This window comes from Phodopus roborovskii, unplaced genomic scaffold (genome assembly GCF_943737965.1).
Source record: "Phodopus roborovskii unplaced genomic scaffold, PHOROB, whole genome shotgun sequence".
NCBI classification, from domain to species: Eukaryota; Metazoa; Chordata; class Mammalia; order Rodentia; family Cricetidae; genus Phodopus; species Phodopus roborovskii.
The window spans coordinates 20,235,406-20,263,152 of record NW_026126448.1 but is presented as its reverse complement, the minus strand read 5'-3'; the positions used below and the strand labels follow the sequence as shown (position 1 = coordinate 20,263,152).

At 47.2% G+C, this 27,747-nt stretch overlaps 1 protein-coding gene across 2 annotated transcripts; it reads left to right on the top strand.

Annotated features, from left to right (window-relative positions):
* Positions 1-7,674: 7,674 nt before the first annotated feature.
* Sesn2 (sestrin 2) lies at positions 7,675-27,085 on the top strand. Of its 2 annotated transcripts, none has more exons than XM_051188996.1 (10): positions 7,675-7,792; positions 16,258-16,323; positions 18,739-18,936; positions 19,268-19,450; positions 19,540-19,752; positions 20,610-20,760; positions 21,140-21,258; positions 21,914-22,104; positions 24,666-24,810; positions 25,378-27,085. In XM_051188996.1, exons 1-10 carry the CDS (start codon positions 7,703-7,705, stop codon positions 25,462-25,464), a joined length of 1,443 nt encoding a protein of 480 aa, XP_051044953.1. In that variant the 5' UTR covers positions 7,675-7,702; the 3' UTR covers positions 25,465-27,085. The 2 variants fall into 2 exon arrangements, with proteins under 2 accessions (XP_051044953.1, XP_051044952.1); XM_051188995.1 differs by having other exon boundaries at positions 18,736-18,936.
* The last annotated feature ends 662 nt before the right edge of the window (positions 27,086-27,747 follow it).

Sequence of the window (27,747 nt, the reverse complement as noted above, 5' to 3'; positions counted from 1 at the left end):
CCAACAAGACTGAGGACCTGAGTTGATCCCCAGAACTCAAATCACAGGAGAGAACTGACTCCTACAAGTTGTTTGCTGGGTTCCACGTGAATGAATGCCATGACACACACGAGCACGCTCAGCACACACACGCACCCATGCACGCACACACACTAAATAAATAAGCATACATTTTAAAAGAAATGCATAGGCATAATGTTGCACACCTTTAATGACAGCACACCTTTAATCTCAGCACTCCGGAGGCAGAGGCAGGTGGATCTCTGTGAGTTTGAGGTCAGCCTGGTCTACAGAGCAAGTTCCAGGATACAAAGCCACAGAGAAACCCTGTCTCAAAAAACAAAACAAAATAAATCTTTAATGACAGCAATTCAGGAAGCAGAGGCAGATCTGGGTTTGAGACCAGCTACAAGAGACCCTGTCTCAAGGAAAGTAGTGCTGGGGATTGAACCTGGGGCCTCACATGAGCTCCACTACTCAGCCACACCCCAGCTTTTGTCTTACTCCCCATCCCCAAATTTAAGTGTGTGTGGGTGTTTTGCCTGCACGTGTGTGCACTGCTCACAAGCCTGGTGCCTGTGGAGGTCAGAAGAGGGCACTGACTCCCCTGGAACTGGAGTTGTAGTGCAAGTGACTGTGATGTGCTAAGTGGGTGCTGGGAATTGAACCTAAGTCCTGTGTAAGAGCAGTCAGTGTTCTTAACTGCTGAGCTGTCTCTTAGATGCAGCCCTCCCCCCCTTTTCAATTTTTATTTTGGAACAGGGGAACAGGATCTCACTAAGTTTCTCAACCTGGCTTTGGACTTGTTATCTGCCTCAGCAACCCCAAGAGCTGGGATTATAGGCATGGGCTGCCAGGCTCAGCGATGCTGAGGAATGTATGTTTTCTAGGGGAGGGCTTTAGATTTAGGTTCCTATAGATAATGTTTGTAAGTTAAATGGCCTGTGTGGTTTATGATTTCTGAAAACAGGAAAAGACAAGAGTCGCTACAGGCTGGTGAGCTCAATGTCACAAGAGAAATCATAAGTAGTGGATTTTATGTGAAATTGCTCACTTTTTTTGCATGGCACGGTCTCATGTACACAGGCATCTGAGGGTACCTTGCACACTTACATACAGGGACATACCTATACATATAGAACGAATAAACAATTTTTTAAAAGAAGTAAAAGTTGAAGAGTCCAGCGTGATGGCACAGGCCTATAATCTCAGAGGTGGGGGTTGGAGGGTAACACATTCAAAAACATCCTTTGGGCTACATAAAGTCCAAGGAAAGCCTATGCTACATGAGACCCTCCCTTAGGTATGATCTTACAAAGACAACACAAATAAATAGTAAAAATTACAAAGATCGGGCTGGAGAGATGGCTCAGAGTTTAAAAGCACTGCCTGTTCTTTCAGAGAACCTGGGTTCAATTCTCAGCATCCACATGGCAGCTCACAGCTGTCTGTAACTCCAGTTTCGGGAGACCTGACACCCTCACACATACATGCAGGTAAAACACCAATGCACGTTAAAAATTAAAAGTAACCATTAAAAAAGGAAATCACAAAGATTGTGCAACCAAGTCTGTACACCCAGATACTCAGAGGGCTAAACTAGGAAAGTCAATAGTTGCTCCTTCCCGGTGGCTCTCATTTCAATTTTTACTTTTTTAAGTTTTATTTTTTGCAACTGGCTCTTACTGAGTAACTCAAACTCACTATGAAGTCCAGTCTGGTCTTCAACACAGTCCTGTACACCATCATGGCCCGTGTAAGGATCTTTTTAACATTAAAACTTTAACACATCCAGCCATTTAAATGTAGACAGGTAAAAATCTGCAGAGCTTTAAAACACCAGGGAGATGATACAAACCTGTAATCTCTGCTACTTGGGAGGCTGAGGCAGGGGAAATCACAAAGTCAAGACCAGCCTCCAGATACATAGAGTTTGAGTTCCTAACCGGCCTGCAGAGCTACCTGCTCTGCTCAGGAAGGGCGGAGGACAGGCAGGCGCTGCGTTCTACACCAATCAGAGCCCAGTTGATAGGCAGAGAGGAAGATTTTTTTAAAGACCCTTCCGGTCCATTCAACAGCCTTGGAGACTCGCTTCCTTAGTCAGCCTGGAAACCTGCCTGGTCCTATCCTGAGCGTCGCTGCGGGCTCCTATTGGCTGCCACGAAACCCTGCCCATCTTTCTGTTCATTGGCCGCCGCGATTTACGTAAGAAGAGCCTGTTGCTGAGCACACACACACACACACACACACACACACACACACACACACACACACACACAGTGACACAAGAGCCTGTTGCTGAGCACACACACACACACACACACACACAGTGACACAAGAGCCTGTTGCTGAGCACACACACACACACACACACAGTGACACAAGCTTTCGCCGAGACTTTGGGGGGGAAACAACAATATAAAATAATAACCCCGGATGTTTTATTGACCACTTCGTTTGCACGAATCCCTGCTGAAGGCTTTTCATGAGTTAGCTTTCGTCCCACAACAGCCGTGCTTGGACACAGAAGGAAACAGGCACAGAGAAGAGAGCAATGGCTTGTCCAGATTTCACACGGTTTTAAAGAGCTAGGACCGTATTCTTCACCTCCCCTGTCCTGATAGGGCCCGCTGGAATGAAGTGTGAGAAAGGAGGACACTATAGCAAAGAGATTGTTCTTTCTGGAAATAAGCGACCCATGGATCAGCCTGTTAAAGCGCCGCTTGGCTGGAAGTCAAGGTCTAGCCTCCACCCCGCAGACAGCTTTCCGAGGGTCTTTAGCGAATTCCTGCTCTCTCGAGCAGAGGTTTCCTGCCTATGCGATGAGAGGGTAGGCCAGGACAATGGGAGAAATATTTAGGTCGCGAAGTCTTGTGAAAGCTTACTTCTTGCTAGGTTCTTCAGCAGCCACGCGATATTTACTTAAGCCATCGTCTGGCCTCTTGTGAAGACCTTGAGGCCATGACATGGGGCTTGACAATCGTGTAGCAAGATCTGGCCTGAAGGGGGTGCTGCGGGCTCGCTCAACTGATTAAACTAGAAAAGTCCAGCACTCAGAGTAGGTTAGCTTTCATATTTTATGAAAAAGGTTGAGCTTTTTCAAACTTTAAGTTTTCTGTACAAAATGTGCAGTCGAGGGAAGTGACGTCATCTAGAAAACACCAGTTGTTCGCACAGTGACTGGAGAGAAGGCTCTTTCTGAAATGCCTTGGTTTTGAAGATAAAAAAACAGATTCTTGGCACAAATCCTTACTCCCAGCACTCAGGAGGCAGACGCAGGTGGATTTCTGAGGTCGAGTCCAGCCTGGTCAGCACGAGCTCCAGGACAGAACGGAAAAAACAAAATAGATTTTAAGAGGTGGGAAAAGGTTCAGTTTGATGAATAAAGATTAAAAACAAGTCTCTAAGAAGCCGGACTCCTCAAAAATGCTGTTAGGATTGTTGACTCTTTTTGAGAATCTGTGACAACACGAACGAACGAAGTCAGGGTCGGTGGTGGTTTTTATCAGCTCAGGACCTTGTTCAAAATCTCACACAATGCCTTCTTAATGAGTAAGTGAATGAATTCGTAAATTTTTGGTGGGTGTGGAGTGTCTTGTCTCCTTTGGCTTTAGTAAACCAATCCAAGCGTGGCTTCTTTCCTACAAGATTTCCTTGGGCAGAAATTATGTTCTGCAATTGGGGACTAAAACTAGAAAACAATAAGAGATTAAAAAAAAAAAAGACACAAGGAGTGATAACTCATAGCCCCTGAAATGGTCACAATGTAAGGTCATTATAATAAAGTAATCCAAGAATTTGATGCCACAAAATTAATTCATAAAAAAAATGGATGAGAATTCCATTAGGTTCATAATCTGAGAAGATCCAAGGCTAAAGAAGTCTCAAAAACATTTCAAATCTGATCTAGACGTGTCTTCAGGACTGCAATATGATTGAGGAATAAAAATAGCTTTGGCCAATCAGTGGCCTTAAAGCAGCTGATGCAACAGTCCAGAGAGTATGGCAACAGGAGGAAGGAGGAGGCCTTGCCTGAACCAAAAATGCAAGGCATGGGGGAGGGGAGGAATGCATCCAGCCAGTGTCATACACACCTCCCTGCTCCTCACTGGGCTTGTAGCTTTACTGCTGGGCTTCCAGTGCCTAGACCAGCAACTGGCACACACTACATGGTCAAAAATATTTACTAAATGAAAGAGGAAGGGAAAGAGCAGAAGCAGCTCAGGGATTCTCCCCCACCTCCACACTGGTTACTCTTGTTCAGATTCTAGCTGTCCTAGCCATCTTCAAATGATATATTCGCTTTCCATAGAGGCCTTGTCACAAAGAAGAGCTGACACACCCATTATAGGCCACTTTACAGTTATGTTTCTTACTCCTAATTAATATATCTGCTTTAGGCATCAATTACAAGTGCCAGCCTGCCTCTTAGATGTGTTCACATCCTTCTGCCATCACTGGTGTGGCAGTTTCTGCTATGGAGTCATACTGCCTTTAAACACTCTGCACATTATCAAGGCACCTGACCTCGGCCAGCACACCTCTGAAGAACTTCAGCTTTGTCATCTGTCAAATGGGAATGTAAAGCCTACTTAAGAAAGATGTGGTGAGAGTTACACTGGGATAATGGGTGCGTGCTGGACTCTCGTTGGTAGAGCTCAATAATTTTCAAAGCCTACGTCTCCTCTGCCTTCATTCTGTGGAAGCTGGATCACAAAAGATCATTCACTTTAGACTACTAGTGTCTTCTGATTTCCCTCTATGGCATCATTGTCCTTGTAAATGCAGCCTATAATCACATCTCTGAAGATCAGAAAGTCAATTTCCTTTTATTTTTAGACAGGGTCCTCTTGTGTAGCTTAGGTGTCTCTTGGTGATCCTCTGTTTCTGCCTCCTGAGTCCTGGGATTACAGGAATGTACTGCTATGCCCATCTTTGTTAAATAATTATTTTTTTTTTCTTCCCAAGACAGGTTTCTCTGTCTGGTCTCGAACTCACAGAGATCCACCTGCCTCTGCCTCCTCCTAAGTGCTGGGACTAAACGAGTGCGCCACCAACGCCCAGCTAAAGGATTATTCTTATGAAGACAACTCATATTCATTTGAAAATATGTACCAGAGGGTCATGGAGGTGTAGCTCAAAGGAGCACTTTCTAGCATGTATGAGACTTTGATTTGATCCCCAGCACAAAAGAAAAGTATTAAATACACAGGTCACTAGGGTGAGAGACATTGACATGATTTCCTGCCTTAAATAAACTGTCCCCAGCTCAATGTAGCCACAAGAAGCTGCTTCATGATCTAGACTATCAGTTTCACCTTTCCAAACTGAAGTGTCCTGGCTTTGTGTGAGTGCCTGGTAATATAGGCCATGAATTGGGAGGACTGGTAAGACTTGTAAACACGATAATGAAGCTCAGTGAGTCTGGAAAACAGGGCTTGAAAGAGACTGAAGGGGCTGAGGAGTGGGCCTGATGACGTTGACTTCCAGTAGAGCTGAAGAAGGCCTTTATAGGAAGTGACATCCTGAAGGCTACAAACAGGATAAAGGCACTTAATTCTCTACAGAACTTCAGTGGGTAGAACTTGCAGAGAGGAGTATGGAAAATTATAGGATCATGGGTGTGATAGTAAGACTGAAGAAGTAAGTTGAAACCTATCGTGGCAGGTCTTGAGGATCAGCCTAGAGGGTTAACTTCATTCGATGGCTGATGAAATACCACTGGAATTTTTCTTTTAATCTGGGCATTAACATCATAGTCATTTAGCCAGGCGTTTGTGGTGCATGCCTTTAGTCCCAGCACTAGGGAGACAGAGGCAGGTGGATCTTCATGAGTTCAAGGCCAGCCTGGTCTACAGAGTGAGTTCCAGGATAGGCTCCAAAGCCATATGGAGAAACCCTGTCTCAAAAAACCAACCAAACAAACAAACAAAAATGTTATAGTCATTTTTGTTTGTGTGTCTTTGTGGTCATGGGACTAAAACCCAAGGCCTTGGAATCTATCCTGTAACACTAAGGCCCATCTCCAGCCCACCGAGTTTTTAAAATGTTTTTAAAATGAAATTGTTTAGAAGAGAATTTAACCCAAAGGGACATTCGGTGACCAAGGATCTATTACTAGAAGGACATTGTGCCAAACAGCGCATAGCAAGAAGAAAAGATGTCAAAATATAGACCCTGCCCTCAATGAGTTTCTAATCAAAAGTTTCAAACAAGACAAATACACAGAAAGTGGTAATACAAGGCAAAGTGTGAAAAGTATTAAAACACAGAGGAGAGAAAGGCCCAGCCCAAAGTGCTTGGGTGGCTCAGGAAGGTGTGCAAACCCCTTCTGCACAGAAGCTAGAAAGGCATTAGACCTAGTCAGAAGACCATTATTGGTATCATAAGCCTAAACTTGGACTATTGCAGAGGGGATCTGAAAGAATAAGTCGGCTCTGGCTCTGTCCCAGACTCCTCGACCAGGGTAAAGAGAACTTAAATTGAAATAAAAACTGAGGCCTAAAGAAAAAAGAGTGTAGGAAGAGATTACTGGAATGGGTGAATCAAGCTTAAAGTGCAGGGGGTGGGGCTGGAAGAGGAGAGGTGAGAGCCAGAAGTGATGAGGATGACTCTAGAAAAAAAGAGGGATAAAAACAGAAACTAGGGGAGCACCCATGTTTAGGGAGTGGAAGGAAAAGAGGAGTCAGAAGAGGAGTGGCCAGAGGGAGAAGTGGGAATAGACCCAGACAAACACCTCACTTACAAAGTTTCCAGGAATGCCTGGAGGGTGGAAGGCAGTAGTGAAGGCATCCAGGCAGAGCAGAAGAGGGAAAATTGTAGCAATAAGGACCGAGATTAAATTTGAGATTGTCAAGGGTGTTTTTCAAGGAGGGCTTTTCCAGTGCTTCTGAAGGTGCTGATCTCTCCAGACCTGAGGGGACAAGGTGGTGGCTCTTGGCCTTCAAATATGCAGTATTTGATGTACAATTAGAACAACTGGATGTGGTTAGGGCTACCTACAGCCCTAACCAGTCCCTTCAGGAACTGGAAAGCTGAAGAACGTACTCGGAAGGGATTTCACACCTGGCTGTCTGGCCCAGCCCGGTGAAGTCCCGTTTCATCACGCACCCCTAATGACTCCCTGGGCAGTCACTCTCATCTGGTATTGCCAGAGGTCTGACTAACCCTTCTTGCAAAAGTTTGCAGCAGCTGTGTGAGGCCAACTACAGCTCCCAGAGTTCCCAGGTGCTTCTCGATGCTGATTGGAGAGACGGTTGGCTCCGGAGGGAGGTCTCAGCCCCGCCTCCCCGAGAAACAGACATCTGATTGGCTACTCCGTGGGGCTCTTTTGTCCCCGCCTTCCTCAGGGACCGCAGCGGGCTGACAGAGCCCGGCGAGCGCTGGCAGTTCCGCGGTGGGGATGCTGAGGAGCGCCGGCTTCGCGAGCAGCGCTGGCCACTGCGGACTTCCGAGGCACTCCGGGCCGTGAGAACCCCTGCTGCGCGGCCAACCTCAGGCCTCCGAGGCCGGCCGCAGTTCCCCAAGCTGGGCTGGAAGGAGTGTCCGGCGTTGTAGTGCGGGTTCTCGGTACCCTGAGAGAAACCCCGCGGTTCTCGAGCTTCCCCGGCGACCCCTAGCCCCGGCCTCCTGCGAGCGCTCGCCCCAGACCCCCTCGGGTGCCCTAGCGCGGACGAGCCGCGGCTGGGTCCTGGCGCACACCATGATCGTTGCCGACTCCGAGTGCCGTGCGGAGATCAAGGGCTACCTGCCGTTCGCCAGGGCCGGCGTCGCGGGCCCTGGGACCCGAGAGGTAAGCAGCAGCCGGGCGACGCTGCTTTTCTCCAGCCACAGCCGAGCTTCGGGCTGTCCCGAGCTATGTCTGGAGCGCCCAGCGCGCTTAGGGTCTGGGAGCACGTAAGCTAGGACTAGGGTTGCATCAACTGCAGCCTCCTGTCTCTCTTCTCTCCCCCAGCCCCCCCACCCGGGGGGGAGGGGGCTGCGGAGCCCTCCCTGGGTCCTTTGGACTCCTGGCCAATGAGAGGGGACGCCTCCTCGTGGCTCTCTGGGTTTGTGCTCTGGTGGAGCGATCGTCTTCAAGTCCAGGCAAATCCCGGCCGGAGAGACCCGACCACTCCTCCTCCCCGCCCCCTTCCGCAGATTCCCTTCCTTTGGGTGGGGGCAGACGGGCGGGGAGCTCTTTCTAGGATCGTTTTCTGCAGCGATTGAGAAAGTAAGGGAGTGAGCCACCTGGGACTGGCCAGCGAAGATCGATTCCCCTTCCCCAATCCTCACCTGCCCCCCTGATCTGAAAATTGCCGGGAGTGCTTTAGGGATTTGGCTGGCCCGTGGCAGCGGCCAGAACTGGGGGGGGGGGGTGAGGGGAAGTGGATAACCCTTGTCCGACTCCCGAAGACTAACAAGTCTCGGGCTGATGATCCCTTTTGAAATGTTTTAGGGTCCTCAAAGTTTGTTTTGCTGTCTCCTCGGAGAGTAGAGGGATTTTGCAGGGAGGCAAGGTATAATGCTGTTTTAAAGCCCCCCCCCTTTCCCTTCCAGCGGCCCTGGCAGTGAACGCCGTTTATTATTTATGGCATACAGTATGCCAAGGTACACGGTTTTGTCTGACCAAGACAGCAAATACAAACTGTAGAGTAGCCCCGTTTTACAGAATGAGAAAATTGTGGGCCAAAGGGGCTGAGAGAAAGGCTTCTTTCACTTAGCCCTCATTCTTTGGCCTGTGCATGCCTAGTATTTTGGAGAATGCTTGGCACTGCTGAACATATTGCTCTTTTTTTTTTTTTTTTTTTTAAGTCTAAAGCAGTGGAAGGTATATTGTCAGAACTAGTGTATTGACAGGCCAGTCCTAAGGTGTGTGCATGACCCTAAGAAAATCCCTGCCCATGTCTGAGGAAAGTTATTTCTGGGGGTTCTCCATTCAGTGGTCGGTGGTCTCTTCGAACGATTTAGGAGTCTGTGTAAATAAACAACCTTGCTTCTGCCTTTTCTTTTGTCTGTTTGCTTTGTGAACAATGTTGTCCATGAGAACATCTGAGCATAGGGGTGAGTGCTGGATTCTGGTCCCACCTCCTCTTTCTTGCTGGGTTATCTTGGTCAAGTGATCACTTTGATCACAGTCTTCTTGCATAGGGATTTGATGGTATCTCTAAGAGATTGTTGAACAAATTAACTTAAAATACAAGCAAAAGCCTGAAAGCTGTGTGCCTGGAACATATTTATTGCAGGGAACATGCCATTGCATTAAAATGCTATCTTCTGTCACACTGGGTTAGCAGGCATCCCCTCCCCACCCCCAGTGCCTCTCAAGAGACTTCCTGAGTCTATTCTGTGCTGCCTGAGGGGGAGAGCCAGTGCATGTCTCTCCCCACAGTGCCTGGTAGGGAAGAAAAACTCAGGTGGTCAGGGAGATGGGGTACCTTAGAGGGAGCCTCTTCCAATCCCACCATTTTGAGACAGGATCTCTGCTGTACAGTCTGGCCTTGACCTCATGACCATCTTCCCACCTCAGCCTCCTAAGTGTTGGGATTGCAGGTGTCCCTCAGTACTAGATTTAAGAAAGTCACTACACAGCATTGGAGAAAGCTGGTAATGCTTGCAACATTTTATGTCTCCTACTCCATCAAGAAAAGACATCTGTCTGTGGTGGTGGGCACCTTTAATCCCAGCACTTGGGAGGCAGAGGCAGCTGGCTCTGAATGCAAGGCCAGCCTGGTCTACAGAGCCAGTTCCAGGACAGCCAGGGCTACAAAACCAAAATAAGTAAATAAAAATAAAAGAAGAGCTGGGCAGTGGTGGTGCATTCGTGTAGTGAGATAGTCCTACACATGCGTTTAATCCCATCATTTGAGAGGCAGAGGCAGATGGATCTCCTTGAGTTCAAGGCCAGCCTGGTCTATAGAGCAAGTGCCAGGAAAGGCTTCAAAGCTACACAGAGAAACCCTGTCTTGAAAAACAAAAAGTAAATAAATAAAAGAAAGAAAGAGAAAAGATGTCCTTAAAGGTGTCTGCTTTGAGTAGAATCCTGAGAAGACAGGGTACACATCTAGAATGTAGTCCCCAAGATTCAGGAAGGGCCAGATAGCTAGTTCTTCAACGGTTTCACACCCACTCTGAGAGTCAAAGCCTTCAGATATCCCTGTCTCCAGAAATTTCCTAGGGGCTGACTCTCGTCTTGGGTGGTATGTCTTCAAAATCATATTAGATTCTAGAATAACTTCCTCAAAGAGTCACTTCCTCAGAAAAGCTTTACTTTCCCCACCAGATAGTGCTTCTAGTCCCTTCTCCACTGTGAACTAGCTCCACACAAGATAGGCTTCTGCTTTCCTTCCTGAACCAGTGACACCCTGCAGGGCTCATCTTCCTTTGTGACTAAGTTGTCAACTGTTGAGGCTCTGAAACCCCACATGAACTATGCCAGGCCAGATGGGGATTACTCTGAGCTTTGGTCACTTGTGTCTAAAGAGGGGACAACAAGTTCTGTTTTTTTCTCAGGGTGGTTGAGAGGAAATAAGGTGCTTGTGAGATCAAATATGTAAAGCATTTTAGCCTGGGGCCCCAGTCCATGCTGTCTGCCTCTCTGCTAGGGCTGCTGCTGTATCTTCTTCACCTCAGGCATAAACCCAGGCTCCTGTCTGGGTTCAGCTGACAGGTAGTGGGCAGTGTCAGACCTTCCCAGCTGGCAGAATGACTTAGCAGGTGTCTACCTAAGTCCTGGGGCTGGCAGACTCCAGAGAACAAGAACAAAAGCTAGGCTACTCAGAGGGGCCAATGCAGCTGGTGTACAGCACGCTGGAAGTCAGTTTGTGCTGGGTTTAAATGACCAGGTTTGGTGCCATTTCCAGAAATTGTTATGGTAGAGTGGAAAGGGCCTTGGCGATGCCAGGCATTTTTGGGCTCAAATTGCACTTTTTTAGGCACTTATTAGTTGCTTTTTAGACATTTAATTCACTCCCCTATGCAAACTAATCCCCAAAACCTACAAACTGATAAGGATCAGATGTAAATAGGGCAGGAGCTCTTGGGTTTAACACTTAAATTACTGTCTAGCAAGTACTTGAATTAGGAGAGAGTGTTCCCTGAGGTAGTCAGTCCCTTTCACCAGTCCACCCCCTACTGAGTCTTCAGGTAGAGCAGTCTGACTTCATTGTTCTTGCCATCACATGATCCCTCTGTTGGCCCTCAGTTGCCACATCTGACAAAATTTACAGCTGGTAACTCCAGGCATGGTGGCACACACATCTGTAATCCCAGAGTTTAGGAAGCTAAATTAGGAGTCTTGCCCTGAGTTCAAAGTTGCAAAATAAGTTCCACCCCTGCCTGCCTGTGCTACAAAGTGAGACCTTGTCTCAAAATAACAGAACAATTTAGAGCTAGTGTAGTGTGGTGTAGGCAGAGAGGTTGAAAGTTTTAATCCAGACTGGCTACATACTGAAATTTCCTCTCAAAAAAATTAACTAATTAAGCTAAATTCAAATTAAGCAAAAAATTTAAGATTTTTGTTGTAGTTACATTTTAAGTGTCTGGGCGTGAAGAATCTGAAGAATCGCTAGGGGCCAGGATGTGTAGGAAACAGTGCAGATGCAAAACATCCCACATGTAGAAAGTTCTATTTGTACTTTCTTTTTTCTTTCTTTTTTTTTTTTTTTTTTAAACTTAAGAAAATGTCCCACAGACTTGCCTATGAGCCAGTCTGGTAGAGGCATTTTCTAACTTTCTCTTTTTAAAAAAAAATATAGGACTGGAGAGATGGCTCAGAGGTTAAGAGCACTGGCTGCTCTTCCAGAGGTCCTGAGTTCAATTCCCAGTAACCACATGGTGGCTCACAAACATCTATAAGATCTAGTGTCCTGTATAACACTGTATGCATAATAAATAAATAAAAACTTTAAAAAAATATTATTTTTATTTCATGTGCATTTGTGTTTTACCTGCATATATGTCTGTGTGAAGATGTCAGATCCCCTGAAATTGGAGTTACAGGCAATTATGAGCTGCCATGAGGCTGCTGGGAATTGAACCCTGGGTCTTCTGGAAGAACAACCAACTGTTCTTAACTGCTGAGCCATCTCTCCAGCCCCTGAACCCCTTTTTTAATTCCAGGCATAGGCAGGCAGGTCTCTGAGTTCAAGGATATCCTGGTCTTCAGAGGGAGTTCCAGAACAGCTAAGTCTGTTAAACAGAGAAACCCTATCTTCAGAAAAACAAAACAAAACAAAAACGTTATTTTTTTTAATTATATCAATGTATGTATGTATATGTGTGTGGTGGGGGTGTGCATGTGTGGATGTGTGCACATGTGGGCAGGTACCCACTGAAGCCAGAAGGGAAGTTGGATCACCCGGTGCCAGAGCCACCCAGTGTGTATGCACTAGGATCCAAATTTGAGTCCTTCATGAGAGTAACAAATGGTCTTAAGCACTAAACCATCACTCCAGCCCCAGAAGTTCTATTGGACTCTAGTGAACTAGACACAAGAGCAACAACAGGAAGCTAGACCCTTTGTGCCCTTAAGGCAAGGAGTCCCTGTGGAAGGTGTTTGGGGGCGAGTAGTAAATTCCTAAGGCTCTGAGCAGATAAGGGGCTTCTCATTCTTGGCAAACTCTGGGTGCTGGTTCATAAACCTTAATTGTTGAGAATGGGGAATGGCTTCCACGCTGGCAGGAACCTGGTCTATATTCACCTCTCCCACTTCCTTCCTCGCTGAGCGACCAGAAGTAACTTGCATGCCTCATCTGTAGCTTTTACCTTCAAGTCCTGATAGTACAAATGAGGTCAGTGCTTATGCCCATAGAACCAGGGAATACCTAATCCTGCTGTCACTCAACATTGTTATTGACTGTCTGTCCCAGGGGATGGGAGGGGGCTGGTTTGGTGGTGTCACCTCTTGGCAGTGACAGCCTGCTCCTCCAGCTTTCCCGGGACTTGCCCTGATGTCAAGGTCAAGGGAACTTTCCAGATACTGGAGCCATGGATTCCAAACCTTAATCTTGCATTCAGGACGTTCCAGTGTCCCCCGTGTTTGAACACTGGTCCCCTTCATCTTCACAGACTCTGCTGCCTTCCTAACCTCAAAGGTCACCTACTTCCCCAGTAGTTTTTCCTGTCCTGTTAAACTAAAATACCACACACATGCACCCACCCTGTCTTTACTCACCCTGTTCATCATCATTTGTTTGCTTTCTCCTTGGGAACTGAGATGATATTAAAGCTGTCTGGGATTTTGTCTTTTCACAGCTGTAGTTCATACTACACACAATCAGAAAATTGTCAAATGAAGAAATTAATTCTGAGGAGGAGGGTCTTTAGGTTCGGTAACAAAAACAAAAAACTTCACAAAGGGATTCTAATGGACTCTGGGGCAGGGAGGCTCTTGTTTGAAATAACAGTAAGATAGGGTTCTATTAGTGTTCTCCCTGGTAGAGATGCTGAGGTAAATCCTGTGGCTTAGACCCATTAAATCCTTGAGACTACCCAGTGAAAGTCCTGTTATTCCGGGAGGAAACTGAGGCTCACATAGGTAGCTGGAGGGTGGGGTTATTAATTTTCATTTTACTTATAATTTGTGCCGATCCTTGAACTCAGGGCCTTGTGCAGACTACGAATGGCTACTTGGGCTGTGCTTTCGGTTCCCTCATGGCAGCACTATAGAAGAGCTGTGGTCCTAGCCTCTGCAGCTCCTATTTTTAATTGTACTCTACATTATAATTATTTCTTTTGCTGGGAAATGCTGAAGGATCTAGAACATCACTTAGGACCCAAGGGTATTGTTTTCTCCCTGTGCTGGCTCGTGGCTCAGACCTGAGGTTCAGACAATCCAAAGCAGTTCCCTATCTCTTCCCAGGGACATCTAGAGGTCCTTATTTCTCTGACTGTGCTGCTGGGGTTTCCTTTTTCTCCTTTTCATTTTAATTCTTCTTCTTAGAGTCTTGGTATTTGCATATTCCACATACACCCCAGGGGTTTTGTTTATTTGTTTTGAGGCAACATCTCACTCTGTAGCTCAGGCTGGCCTCAAAGTCCTGCTCCTCTTGCCTCAGCTGCCTCCCCAGTGCTGGTATTACAGGGGTTTGGCCTGGCCAAGCTGTGCTTTTTCTATCTGTCCCTGTCCTCAGGTCCTCTGGAGTGAAGGAGGCCCAGGCAGTGGAGTCAGCAACTCTTATCTCCCCGACAGAGCTGTTGGGCATTTTCTCAAGTGAGGGAGGAGGGGAGCTGTGAAGGGAGTGCTTGGGGATTATGGTGTTTCTGCATGCCCTCAGACCAGCCTAGCCTGTTACCTCTTACAAGTGTGGGTTGAAGGCCTCCATGGAGGCTAGTGGTGCTCACCTTTAATCCCAGCACTAGAGAGGGAAAAGCAGATGGATCTTCTGAGTTTGTGGCCAGCCTGGTCTACAGATCGAGTTCTAGGACAACTAGGACTACTCAGAAAGTAGGAAAAGTATGGGTTGAAAGGAGCAGCCTTGGTCCCCTTTTGTCCTTAAATTAGACCCAGAAAGCTTAAGTAACTTTCTCAAACCACACAGCAAATTAGCAGCAGAACCAATATACATACCTAGGGCTCTAAACTCCTTATTTATTTATTTTTTTTTTTTTGTCATTTTGTAAACCCCAGAGGACATAGGGACTTTTGGCCACTTTAAAAAAAAAAGGGTGGGGGGCTAGAGTATAGTTTTGAGTCCTTGAACATCTGAAGTACTAAGCCTAGATCTTACCAGGAGAAAAGAGGGGACAGTGTCACTTTATAGTGAAGGCAGAACTGTTGTTTGAATCAGTTATGCCAAGGCTGGTATGGAGAGCCCCACACTGACATTCAGAAACTAAATGAATAGTTAGAATGTTCTCCTAGATCTCATCTGTAGGAGCAGGAGGAGCAGCTTCATTGAATACATGGCTCTGGCTCAAATAACCTCAAGTCAGAATAGCTGCCACCCCCAGCCTGTACATCCCACTTGGAGTCCCCCCACTCCGCTCTGCTTTCGGTTTTCATTTACAAAGCAGAATGAATGACCCGGCCCTGCTCACCACAAAATGTGATGTGGGGGCAAAGCAACATAGAAAAGGCCCTTAGACGACAGTGTTTGTGGAGGCGGAAACACTGGGAACTGTCCGGTCGCAGGCAGTAGACCCGGGAAAACTATCGAGCTCCGAAGGGGATGTGGCCGAACTGCCTATTAATCTGGGAGGCTTCGGTAAGGGGAGGTTGGGTTTTAAGTGACTGGATCAGATTCATGCTTCAGAAAGTTAATCTGGTTACCGGGTATCAGATGGGTCCTGGGTAGTGGATGGATGGGAGAGGGCAGGGTAGTGCAGGTAGGGAATGTTGGTGAGGTGCAGAGTGGTGATAGCCTAGAAAATGTGGAGGGAAGGATAAACAAATGATCGTTTGCAGGGCTGTGACAGGTGCAGTTCAATGTAGAATATGCCCAACATGCCAAGCATCATGCCTAGGTTCATCCTTAGAGAAGAAGGGAAAAAAAAGGGTTTTTTTTTTTTTTTTTTTTTTTTTTTGAGAGGAATTGAAGTTTTTCATAAGCATGTAGGGTAGTAACTGGCCTTGGAATATAAAGATATAAAGAGTTCTTATTTTAAAAGGGTCTCCCCGCCCAGCGCCAGACTGTAATCCTCACTGTCCTGGAACTCACTATGTAGACCAGACTGGTCTTAGACTCACAGAGATCTTCCTTTCTTTGCCTCCTGAGTGCTGGGATTAAATGTGTGCACCACCCACCACTTATGGCCTGATTTCTTGTTTTAAAAAATATGTGCATAAATCAGTGTGTGTGTGTGTGTGTGTATGTGTGTGTGTGTGTGTGTTGGAGATCAGAGGACAATTTGTAGGAGTAAGGTCTCTTTCTAACATGTGGGTGCTCAGAGATTGAATTTAGGTCTCCACACTTGGTGGCAAGCCACTTTACCCACTGAGCCATTTCTTTGGCCTCTATGACTACAAAGACACTGGCCTCCTGGGGGTAGGCTACACGACAGTTGTCAGCTTCCTTCCTCTGGTCCCTCCCAGTCCACCAGGTTGGGGTTTCTGGGTCCTTGTTGAGTTCCTGAGCAGGATCAGCCTTATTGTGCCCTCTTACCAACTTTCCCATTTGCTATTCACCATATGGGTCTAAATGTTACTCTCTGGCTCCTCCACAGGGATGTAACAAGGGGTAGTTTAGAAACACAGTGTCCCAGGGTTGGAGAAGGAGGCTATCAGGCTAACAGTCCTCTCCATCCTCCTGCCAAATAACCACCATGTGTTTTCCACAGGAGCCTCAGGAGGGCCGGGCTCGGCGTGGCCCTCGAGGACCCAGCGCCTTCATTCCAGCAGAGGAGGTGAGTTTGGAAGGGGGGGGGGGGAAATCAGTATCTTTTAGTTTCCCACTCCTGATTTGTTTAATTTCATAAAAAAGCTCTTGAAACCCGGGTAGTGGTGATGCACACCTTTAATCACAGCACTCCGGAAGCAGAGGCAGGCGGTCTACAGAGTGCGTTCCAGGACAGGTAGGGCTACACAGAGAAACCCTGTCTTGGAGTGGGAGAAAGATGAAATGAATAATGACAGCCAAATTTGAGGTTCCCAAACTAGTGCTTATATCTATGTAGTAAGACAGAGATATATCTGTGTCTCATCTGACCCATGATCACTTACAAGTAAAAGTGTATATGTTACCAAACATGCTTTAAAATTAGCATCTGTTTATTGTTTTGTGGTGTCTGGAGCACTGGTTTCACTTGACATGGTGGTTCATGCTTGTAATCCTAGTACTTGGGAAAGCGGAGGCAGGAGGATTGCTATAGGTTTGACGAGAACCTGGGCTCCACAGCTGAGGTCCATTAGGGATAAAGAGAAAGACTGTTTCAAAAGGGGGGGGGGCAGGGAAAGCAAGCTCACTCTGGTCACATAATAGAACCAAGGTCATGGTTCAAAGCTTGTTTTTGTTTTTTTTGAGCAGGAGCACCTTTCATCTAGAGAATAGGTTCATCCTTCACTTTGTTGTTACTTTGATTTTGCAAAAAGGGCTTAACAGCCTGGCTGGCCCCTCTCACAGTGAGTGATCTTCCTGCCTCAGCCTCACTCATGCTGTGATTACAGATGCAGGCCACTGTATCTGGCCCATTGTTAGGCATTCACTTTTCTCTGTGCTAATCTAATCTAGCGCCTCACACCTGGTAGGCCAGTATTCCACTTGTGCTGAGCTACATCCCTAGGCCTCCCCTCCCCCCACTCACTCATTTAACAGATAGCTATTCAGTTGTGACTCGGTGTTGGGTATTTGTTGTGCAGAGATGGAGCTTTCCATTTCCTGTTTTTCTGGTTTTGAGATGGTCTTACTCTAGTCCAGGCCTACCTAGAACTCACTGTGTTGGTGGCCTGCTAACAAAACATCTAAGTTCTCATCTCCCTCCTTGTAATATAAAGTGAACAGCTACCCATCGGCATTTACATCTATATCCCAGCATCTTAACCTCACATATTGTTCTTGTATTTTACTTTTTCCACTACAAATAACTCTTCTTTTACTTAAAAAAAAAAAAAAAGTGGGGTGGAACAGGCCTTGGAGTTCATCTAGATGAGAGTCCTGTTCCTGTCACTTATCAGATCTGTGGCTTCAAGCAGATCTGTTTTTTTCATCTATTAATCGGGGGAAATAATAGTATTCACCTCACAGGACAAGTTCAAACACTCAAGGAAATTCATGATTGGATAGCTATCTGTTGGATGAGTCAGGGCTGGGAATGGAGCTCAGTGGTAGAACATGTGCTTACCATGCACAAGGCCCAGGGTTTGGTACCCAGCCCCACAATAAACAAATAAGAAGATAAGGAAGAAAAAGAGGGAGAGGGGCTGTGGGAAGCTCAGTGCAAACACTGGAGTGCTTGCCTGGCATCTATAAAGCCCTGGGTTAGATCCTTAGCTCCACATGGTCATGGTGGTGAAAAAGTCCTGTGAGGTTAAACAGCTCTACATGAGAAGACACGCAAGGCCTGTGAACTTTTCTGTCCTTCCCCCTGCCCTCCATAGCTGTCATATTAGAAGAGAAATCCTTTGAAGACAGGAGAAACTATACACTCTTTTTCATTGCCAGCTATCAAACCCAGGGCCTCATGCATGCTAAGCATTCATTTTACCACTGAGTCACATTCCCCAGTCTCCAGCAGCCATTCTTCCTGATTTCTCTGCCTAACTCTTCATCTGTAAAATGGGAGAAGGGGGTGGGGTGGCACACATCTTTAATCCCAGCACTCCCTAGGCAGAGACTGGTGGATCTCTAAGTTCCAGGACAGCCTGGTCTACAGAATGAGTTCTAGAACAGCCAAGATTACACAGAGAAACCCTGTCTCAAAACACTTTTTAAAAAAGGGAGGGGGGGGGCCTGGGGACATAGCTTAGTGGTAAGATATTCATCTAGCATTCATGAAACCATAGGTTTGGTCCTCAGCATTGAAAAACAACATTCATTATAAAATAAAAATAGAGAAAATTGAACTCTAATTTCCTAGCTGTTTTGAGGATTGAGTGAGTGAATACATATGAAGTACTTGGACAGTGATAGACATATATAAGTTACATAAAGTGACTAATAAGTGTTTGTTAAAACCAGTTTCCTCTTTGGGACACGATGGCAATGTGCAGTCTCCTACTATTATATCTATATAATGCAACTATATATATATATATTTAAAACAAAAAAGAGCTGTATGGGGGGGGGGCAGAAGGGAACCCGTGCTCTCCGTTTTGCCCAGCAGATCCTTCAGGAAGGAGCTGAGAGCTTGGAGCAGCGCCTGGGACTCGAGGCTCTGATGTCTTCAGGGCGGGTGGACAACCTGGCAGTGGTGATGAGTCTGCACCCCGACTACCTTAGCAGCTTTTGGCGCCTGCACTATCTGCTGCTGCATACAGATGGGCCCTTGGCCAGCTCTTGGCGTCACTACATTGCCATCATGGTAAGTTTATCTGGGCCTGCTGCTTGCAGGGGTGGCCAAATGGTGATTCGAGCTTCAGATTCATTTGCTGGGGCTCTCCTGAGTCGATCTTTTTAGGTGAAGAGGAATTGTTCCGTTTTACCTGATGATGTCCATGGGATTTTAGGTCTTAAAGAGCGGCATCTTTAAGTGTGTGCTTTGCAGATGGGGAAACCGAGGCGCAAAGGGGTCAGGTGACCAGCAAGCTGGGCGCAGAGCTGAAGTTAAAACAGACTTTTTTTTTTCCCTGGGGGATCTTTCCAGAATGGGGCACAGAAGGAGGGTAACTCAGGCTTCTCAACTCCCTTCATAGGCTGCTGCCCGCCACCAGTGTTCTTACCTGGTGGGCTCCCACATGACTGATTTCCTGCAGACTGGCGGTGACCCAGAGTGGCTACTGGGCCTCCACCGGGCACCTGAAAAGCTTCGCAAACTCAGCGAGATCAACAAGCTGCTGGCACATCGGCCGTGGCTCATCACCAAGGAGCATATCCAGGTATGACAGGCGGAGGGTTGGGATCCTGAGGAGGCCTGGGGGCTGGGCTGGAGCAGCCACTAAGTGGGTTAGCTCTGCCTTCCTTCCAGGCCTTACTGAAGACTGGAGAGCACAGCTGGTCCCTGGCCGAACTCATCCAAGCTCTGGTCCTGCTAACGCACTGCCACTCTCTGGCCTCCTTCGTGTTTGGGTGCGGAATACTTCCTGAAGGAGATGCAGAGGGCAGTCCTGCCTCACAGGCACCCTCGCCCCCCAGTGAGCATGGCAGTCCCCCAAGTGGAGACCCACTGAACAGCTCTGGTGTAAGTCCTGGTCCTGGATCTTGGCTTTGGTGTGGGAGAAAGCTGGTGCGGCCTCTGCTCTGGGAATAGAAACTGTGGCTTTCCCATCTCTTCCCAATGAGAGGTTTTCTGTATGTTTGCTTGTTATGTTAATCGAGGGATCTCCTTGAACTTACTGTGGAGTCAAGTAGTACTGAGACTACAGGTCTGCACCTTCGGGCCAGCTGATTTTTTTTTAACCTTCTTCCAAGAAAGGGTTTTTCTATAGCTTCGTAGATCAATGTGGCTTTGAACTCACAGGTTCTGCCTGCCTCTGCCTCCTGAGTGCTGAGATTATGGCAGTTTCTGTTGATCGGTGGCTTTTGTATTTTGCTTTCTCTTGGTTTTTTTCTTTATTTTCATGTGCATTTGTGTTTTGCCTGCACGCATATCTGTGTCAGACCCCCTGGAATTGGAGTTGCAGACAGTTGTGAGCTGCCATGTAGGTGCTGGGAATTGAACCTAAGTCTAGTGGAAAAATAGCGAATGCTCTTTTGTTTTGTTTTGTTTTTTGAGTCAGGGTTTCTCTGTATAACAGCCCTGGCATCTTAAATTCCAGAACAGCCAGGGCATCTTAAATTCCAGAACAGCCACGGTGAATACTCTTGTCTCAAAAAAACAAAACCCAGAAATCTTGTAAATTACAAGTGAAGGAAGACGCTTGCCTCTTCCATGCTCTTATAAACATCTCTGTGAAAGACTCAGACTATGCACTGCCCAGTGTGGTAGCTGGCTCAGAAACACTACAGTTCTTTCTAACCACCCAGGAAGCCTGGGTGAAGTTTTCCAGAGGACAATGAAGGGAGGACTAATTGGTAATTACTGGGTCCTTCCTGCAGGGCTTCGAAGCTGCCCGTGATGTAGAGGCTCTGATGGAGCGCATGAGGCAGCTGCAGGAGAGCCTGCTGCGGGATGAGGGCGCTTCCCAGGAGGAAATGGAGAGCCGTTTCGAGTTGGAGAAATCAGAAAGTCTGCTGGTAACCCCCTCAGGTACAGGATCACAGATGTCTGTGCTAGGGGCTGCTTCTCTCCTTACACTTGTGACGGGAGCAGACATCTCCATGCACCATGCTTTCTCCTTCCAACGGGTTCTGATTACCGGCCTTGTGTTCAGACTTGCCTTTGAACCCTGGCCTGTTAGCCTTTTCGGGTTTGTGTCAGGTAGATGGAGCCTAGCTTTAGGGCTTTTCCCTGGCTGAGTCATCCCACAGAACTACCCCTATTACTGTCATGGGGGCCTTGCCTCCTGGCTTCTTGGGGAGACTCTCTGTGGCCTCCTACTGTACCTCCCCTTGCCTCTCTGATGGTGTGGAGCCTGCTGTGTTCTAGGCTCAGCTTCACTGACTCTTCTTTCTGATATGGTCCTCAGCGGACATTCTGGAGCCCGCTCCACACCCAGACATTCTATGCTTTGTGGAAGACCCCACTTTTGGATATGAAGACTTCACTCGTCGAGGGACTCAGGCCCCGCCTACCTTCCGAGCCCAGGTGAGGCTTCCAGGGCTGGTGGTGTTCATTGCCTTAGATTTGCATATAAGCACAGGGAAGCACATATAATGGTTCTAAAGTTGGATACTTTCTCCCCTCAAAAACCCATGAAGGTGCCAGGCAGTGGGCACACCTTTAATCCCAGCACTTGGGGGGCAGAAGCAGATGGATCTCTGTGACTTCAAGACTACCCTGGTCTACAAGCTAGTTCCAGGAAAGCCAGGACTATACAGAGAAACCCTGTCTCAAAAAAACAAAATCCCACTGGGCATTGGTGCTTCACGCCTTTAGTCCCAGCACTCAGGAGGCAGAGGCAGGCAGATCTCTGAGTTTGGGGCCAGCCTGGTCTACAGAGCAAGTTCCAGGATAGGCTCCAAAGCAATACAGAGAAACCCTGCCTTGATACGAAACAAAACAAAATCAAAAAACCCATAAGGGCAATGAAGACCTAAAAGATCCCAATTGAGGGGAAAGGTCATCATCCTGGGACATCCTGGTTGGTTTCCCAAGTCCATGGCTATCATATCAGATAGTGATGCAGGGAGGGTATGCTATGCAAAGCTAAGGTGTGAATTCTAGAGTTCCAGAGGACAGACCTCAGGCCAGCCTTGGGTTTCCCAAGTCTTGCTCACCGATCTCTTACTTCATTCCTCAGGATTATACCTGGGAAGACCATGGCTACTCGCTGATCCAGCGGCTCTACCCTGAGGGAGGACAGCTGCTGGATGAGAAGTTTCAGGTAGCCTATAGCCTTACCTATAACACCATCGCCATGCACAGTGGTGTAGACACCTCCATGCTCCGCAGGGCCATCTGGAACTACATCCACTGTGTCTTTGGCATCAGGTGAGCAAGTGTCCCCCAGGTTCAGGTCATGTGTATGCCATAAGTCTTCCTTGAGCATGCTGTTCTTTTCTTGTCTATAATAATCTTTCAAGTCAAATTTATGTCTTTGCAAAGGTTTAAAGCTAATAAGCCTCTCTAAGTTCTTTCCCAGAGATAACTGGGCTTTGCTTTATTTATTTTTGATATTTGGAAGCAGGGTAACCCCGACTAGTGTAGAACTTGTATTCTTCAGGTCAACCTCGAGCTCTTGACAATCCTCCTGCCTTAGCTTCATAGGTACTGGATTAAAGGCCTGCTCTTCCAAAGCACTTCAGCTATGGGTTCATGTATGTTTGTATGTGTATTCAGGTACCTCTACACAAACATATGCATAAACATATGTACACACTACATAGACTTTGGTTTTTCAAGACAAGGTTTCTCTGTTTAACAGTCATAGCTGTCCTGGAACTCACTCTGTAGACCAGGGTGGCCTCGAACTCACAGAGATCTGCCTGCCCCTGCCTCCCGAGTCTTGGGACTGAAGGAATGCACCAGCACTGCCCAGGCATAGACTCATATCTAAATTTCCAAATAGCACATCTTTTCTCATTAAATTATGTAAGGACAGCACAGATACCCATCAGCCAAAGACGTTGAAATAATGATGTTTCCGTTCATAACCTGTTATGCAGCTCATGAAAATTATGACCAGGAGCCAGGCATGTGGGAGGTTATCCACCAAAATGTTAAGTATGGTCATCTCTGTACAATATGGTACAATGACTTACATTTTTTATCTTGTTAAATCTTTTCTAATTAAAAGTATGTTTTATTTTATTTGTATGTATGTGTATGCATGCATACACAAACACATGTGTGACACAGTACCCATGTGGAGGTCAAAAGGAAACTTGCTGGAGTTGTTTCTCCCCTTCCACTATATGAGGGTCATCACTGTAGATGGCAAGCTCCTTTACCTGCTGAGCCATATTGCCTGTCCATTGACTGGTGTTTTGTTGTTGTTTTGTTTGGTGTTTTAGAAAAAATTTTATTAAGTGATGTGTTATTTCCTGTTGAGTATTTAGGTTGTTTGCAGGGTGGTTTTTGTTTTTTTCTATTCTTAGGTTTTGTTTTTATTTTTTTATTTTCCTGCCCAAGAAGGGGTCTCTGTTGGCTCAAATTTGGGACCCCCTGTTTCTTTGGTCTCCCAGGTGTTGAGATTACAACCATGTGTGCTACCACCCTGTTGGCAGATTTTACTTTTTTTGAGGGGGGGTGTGTGGTTTCTAGACAGGGTTTCTCTGTGTAGCTTTGGAACCTGTCCTGGAACTCCTCTGTAGATCAGGCTGGCTTAGAATTCACAGAGATCCATCTGCTTCTGCCTCCCCAATGCTGGGATTAACAGTGTGTGCCACCAACACCTGCCTATTTATTTATTTTTAAGGTAGAGTTTGACAACAGCTCAGGTTGACCTTGACCTCACAGCAGAGCAGTCCATCTATTTCAGTCTTTCATGTGCTGGTTTTTCTAGATAGGGTTTCTCTGTGTAGCTTTGGAGACTGTCCTACAACTAGCGCTGGTCTCAAACTCACAGAGGTCTGCCTGCCTCTGCCTCCCAAGACTGGGATAGGCTTTTGTCTTTTCTTTTTCTTTTCCTTTCACCCCTACCTTCCGTCCTTCCTTTCTTTCTTGATTTGTTTTTTACTAATAGTTCTAATCCCAGCACCAGGAAGGCAAAGACAGGAGGATCAGTTAGGTGTTCACGGCTGTCCTTCATTATAGAACAAGTTTACCAGCTAGGCTACAGGACTCAAAAAAAAAAAAAAAACCCACCAAAATTGCTAGGCAGTGGTGATGCATGTCTTCAATCCTAGTACTTGGGAGGAAGAAGAAGCATCAGATCTCTGAGAGTTCCAGGACAGCCTGGAACCCTGTCTAAAAAAAAAAAAAAAACCAGAAAACCACCAAAATTGTCCAGGCGATCACCTTATTTTATTATTCAGGCATTTCCTTCCTGGTTTTTCCCATGTACATATATAACTGGACTGGAGACAGACAAGTGGCTTCTAGACTCACTGTCAACTTGCTTTTGGATTTTGAACCAGTTAATTGCCCTCTCGAGCTAGGCCTCAGCTTGCCTGTCTGGAATTAGCACTGTCTCCTTTTCCTCATCACTGCTTCGTTCTCCAGGATTAACATGCACTGACCTTCCCTTCCTGTCCTGTTTGAAATCATTCCCTGCTGTTGAGGGCAAGTGCCTTCTCTGCATCTCAGTAAAATTGGTGAACACAGTATATTGAATATGACAGAGTATGTAGTTTGTAGGATTGTGACTGGCACAGTCAGAGTTCACTAGTGCATGCTCATTGTCAGTGTCACTTAGAGTGGTCCTCTATGATCCTGGTAACCTATGACACATGATTTCAGCTGTTTTCTCAGAGGAACCAAGATTCTGGTTGCTTCTACCTTCAGGCTTTTCTTGCCACTCTCTGTTCCTCCTTCTGGAGGGTGTGGGTAGGTGGGCCGATCTGCTTGTGAACAGAGCATGATGAGTAATGCTGTCTGGGTCTTTCCATCAGATATGATGACTACGATTATGGGGAGGTAAACCAGCTCCTGGAAAGGAACCTCAAAATTTATATCAAGACCGTGGCCTGCTACCCAGAGAAGACAACCCGCAGGATGTACAACCTCTTCTGGAGGCACTTCCGCCACTCAGAGAAGGTAACAGCAATGTGGAATGTGGACGCAGGCCTGTGGTAGAGCTAGAGAATAGGACCCGCTGAGGATCACAGTGGGAACCTGGGCCTGTTGTCCTTGGTTAAATCCCGTTCCACTGTGTGATTTCAGACTTCATTCAAACCGGGCACTTGGGGGCCTGTTCCCACAGGGCTTTCGGTGGCAGTTTGGCAGCCATAAGTTCAAATCTTAGGTCTCACATAGGAGCATTGTGGTTTTGGGCATGTGACCTTGCATCTTTGAGCTTTATAATAATAAGAGACACTGCCTGCATTTCAAAGCTAGGAAGGTACAATGAGACTATATATGGAAACATTTGATCCTGCACTGGAGCCAGTTAATGGTAGCTCTTCTTTCAGACTTGTGAGATAAGGTGGTTAGTCACAACAGAGGACTTCCTCAGCAGTCACTGCAACAGATTGCACAGAGCCCTAGCACAGGTCGGGGGCATCTCAGTGGGAGGCGTGGGTGAGGTGACTGCCCCCTGAACGGGTAGCCTGGGGGGGGGGCTGCCAGCAGTTGTCAGCAAGCCTCGTTCTTTGTGTGCTCCAGGTTCACGTGAACTTGTTACTCCTGGAGGCCCGAATGCAAGCAGCCCTGCTCTATGCCCTCCGTGCCATCACCCGCTACATGACCTGACTCCCTCCCGTGCAGGACCAGCACCCGGAGCAGCTAAGCCTGGGCTACTGTCCTCTCTACAAGGATTTCTGTGTCTGGATACAGATCCAGGACCCTTTCTGTCTCATGTCCATCCACCAAATGCTGGGATGGGCATGTGCGTGGTGTGCAGCTCCCTGGGCAAGCTGCACCCTCCTTTCTCTCGCTGGACTGGACAGGATTGTTGCACTGACTTTGGGGTCTCAGCTCTGTCCCTGGAGCTGGAAGACTAGGAAAGCCCAAGAGGCCATACCCCTTTGTCTTTCCTGCTCCTAAAAACAGATGAAGGTGAATGGGTTGAGCTCAGACTTATATGCCAGCAGGCTGGGCCCCAGGCACAAGTACTAGGACCTTCCTGGGCTGGGAGGCCCCTGGCTGCCCCTGTGGGAGAGGAGCAAAGACCTCAAAGAACTAACAAACACTCCAGGAGGCTCATCTTTCCTCCTTGCGCATTCTCCAACTTCATTACCTCCCACCTGCCTTCCACCCATCAATGTGAAAGTTGGACTCACAGCTGGTCTGTGTGCCCAGATTCCCCAAAGCCTGTTCTGGGCAGCCTGGCTTTTGGTTGCCTGAATATTGGTTCAGTTTTTTTTTTTTTTTTGTCTCCTTTGCCCTCATACCCTTTTCTCCCATGCCTGCTGGGGTAGGGCCCGGGAGAGGGGCCAAACACATCCAAAGAACATAATGTCTCTGGAGAGTTGGAGCCCATGTTGGTCCCTCTGCTGTCTGAAGAGTAAGGAGTAAATGCCGATGAACTCTGTATTTGGATCCTAGACTGTATTGCCGTGCAGAGCCAGTAGTCCATTCTTCAGATCCCTCGAGCTCTGCCAAGAATGCTTGCCAATCATTGAGCCTTAGGTGGTGGCACCAGGACCCACCTAGTAAGAGGCAGATACCAAGGTTCTCTTTCTCTTGGCCACATTGCTGTATCCTGGACCTCATGGTTGCAGACCAAGGTGTTGGCTTCAGTTTCTCAAGGTTTGACGCTTGCCTCTGGGTTCTCAGGCCAAACCAACAGCAGGCTGGTTGTCTTTCAAGACCTTGAAGGCCTTTGGGGAGCCTTAGTCTACAGTCAGCCTTCCAAGGGACACCACCCCCACCCCAGTGTCCCATCTGTCCCCTCTCCTGGATTTAAATGGATTGCTTGGCAGAAGCAGCCAAGGACTCACAGGCACTTTACATAGCAAAACAACTGTGAATTCTGACTTCCCTTCCCCCTCCACCAGCAGTAAGCAGGTGCCTCCTCTGGGCCAGTCCAGAGGTGTCTGAGAAAGTAAAGGACATACTACTGCTGTTTCCAACTCTCCTCCATTGGGCCAGGCAGAACAGGGGCCTGGCCAGTGTGCCACATTTCATACCCGTGCAGGCACGGGACACAACTACTGCCCCCTCCAGGCTTGGAAGCCCTCCCTCAGTGAAGGTGGACAAGAGGGGAGGGGGCCTCAGCATGGGGCTATATTCTAGAGGGGACACGGTGACGCTGTCAGTGTCCCCTGGGTGGGCGGGAAGGGTATCCAGTGTTAAAGTGCAGAAGTCTTTGGCCTTCCTTGTAAGCAGTTCTAGGTAATAGAAATAAAAGTTGGCTGAGGTTTGTTTTGTAGTCCTTGTTAATGGGATGTTTGTTCATTTCCTGAAGGTCAGAGTTCACCTCCTAGCATAAGCCAAAAGTTGTGATTGCATCATGGACTTGACCTCATGGCCTCTGCCCAGCCTGTGCCCATACCTAGTAATTGCAAGATGGGATTGCTGGCATTGGACGTCAGCTGGGAAATGGCTGAGGCTCAGTGGCAGAGTATGCCTGTGTGTGAAGTCCTGAGCTTGATCCCTGGCAGCACAAAACAAAGCCTTTCATTGCTTGGGTGGCCAGTCCTCCTGCCACCCATTTGGCACATCTAGCACTGTGGGCTAATAAATGGCAATGTCGTTTTCTGGCTAAGGTGGCCCAGAGCTGGGTAGTGGGAAGCCACTGTCTGAAGCTGCAACCATCTTGGAAGAGATTTGCAGTTGAGGTGAAATACACTGCTGAGGCCATGGAACCAGGATCCCAGTGGGACTCACCTGACTAAGGCCTTGGCTCCCTCCTTCCCATTTTTCTCCCATTTTTGGACATCTGTGTAACAGAGAATGTTTGACCACCTGAGGGTTTTCCCATCACATGGTGCTTTTTGCATAGAACTGGAGGCAGAACTATCAAAGAGTTAAATGTAGGGGCAAGAAAAGGATGAGAGAAAGGACTAGAGGTGAAGATATTTGCTGCTCTTG

Bases quoted from the DNA above. Each gene is read 5' to 3' on its own strand.
- Sesn2 (XM_051188995.1), top strand. From the start codon at position 7,703: ATGATCGTTGCCGACTCCGAGTGCCGTGCGGAGATCAAGGGCTACCTG. The intron at 16,324-18,735 runs GTGAGTTTGGAA...CGTTTTGCCCAG, and splicing joins CCTTCATTCCAGCAGAGGAG to CAGATCCTTCAGGAAGGAGC. The intron at 18,937-19,267 runs GTAAGTTTATCT...CTCCCTTCATAG, and splicing joins GTCACTACATTGCCATCATG to GCTGCTGCCCGCCACCAGTG.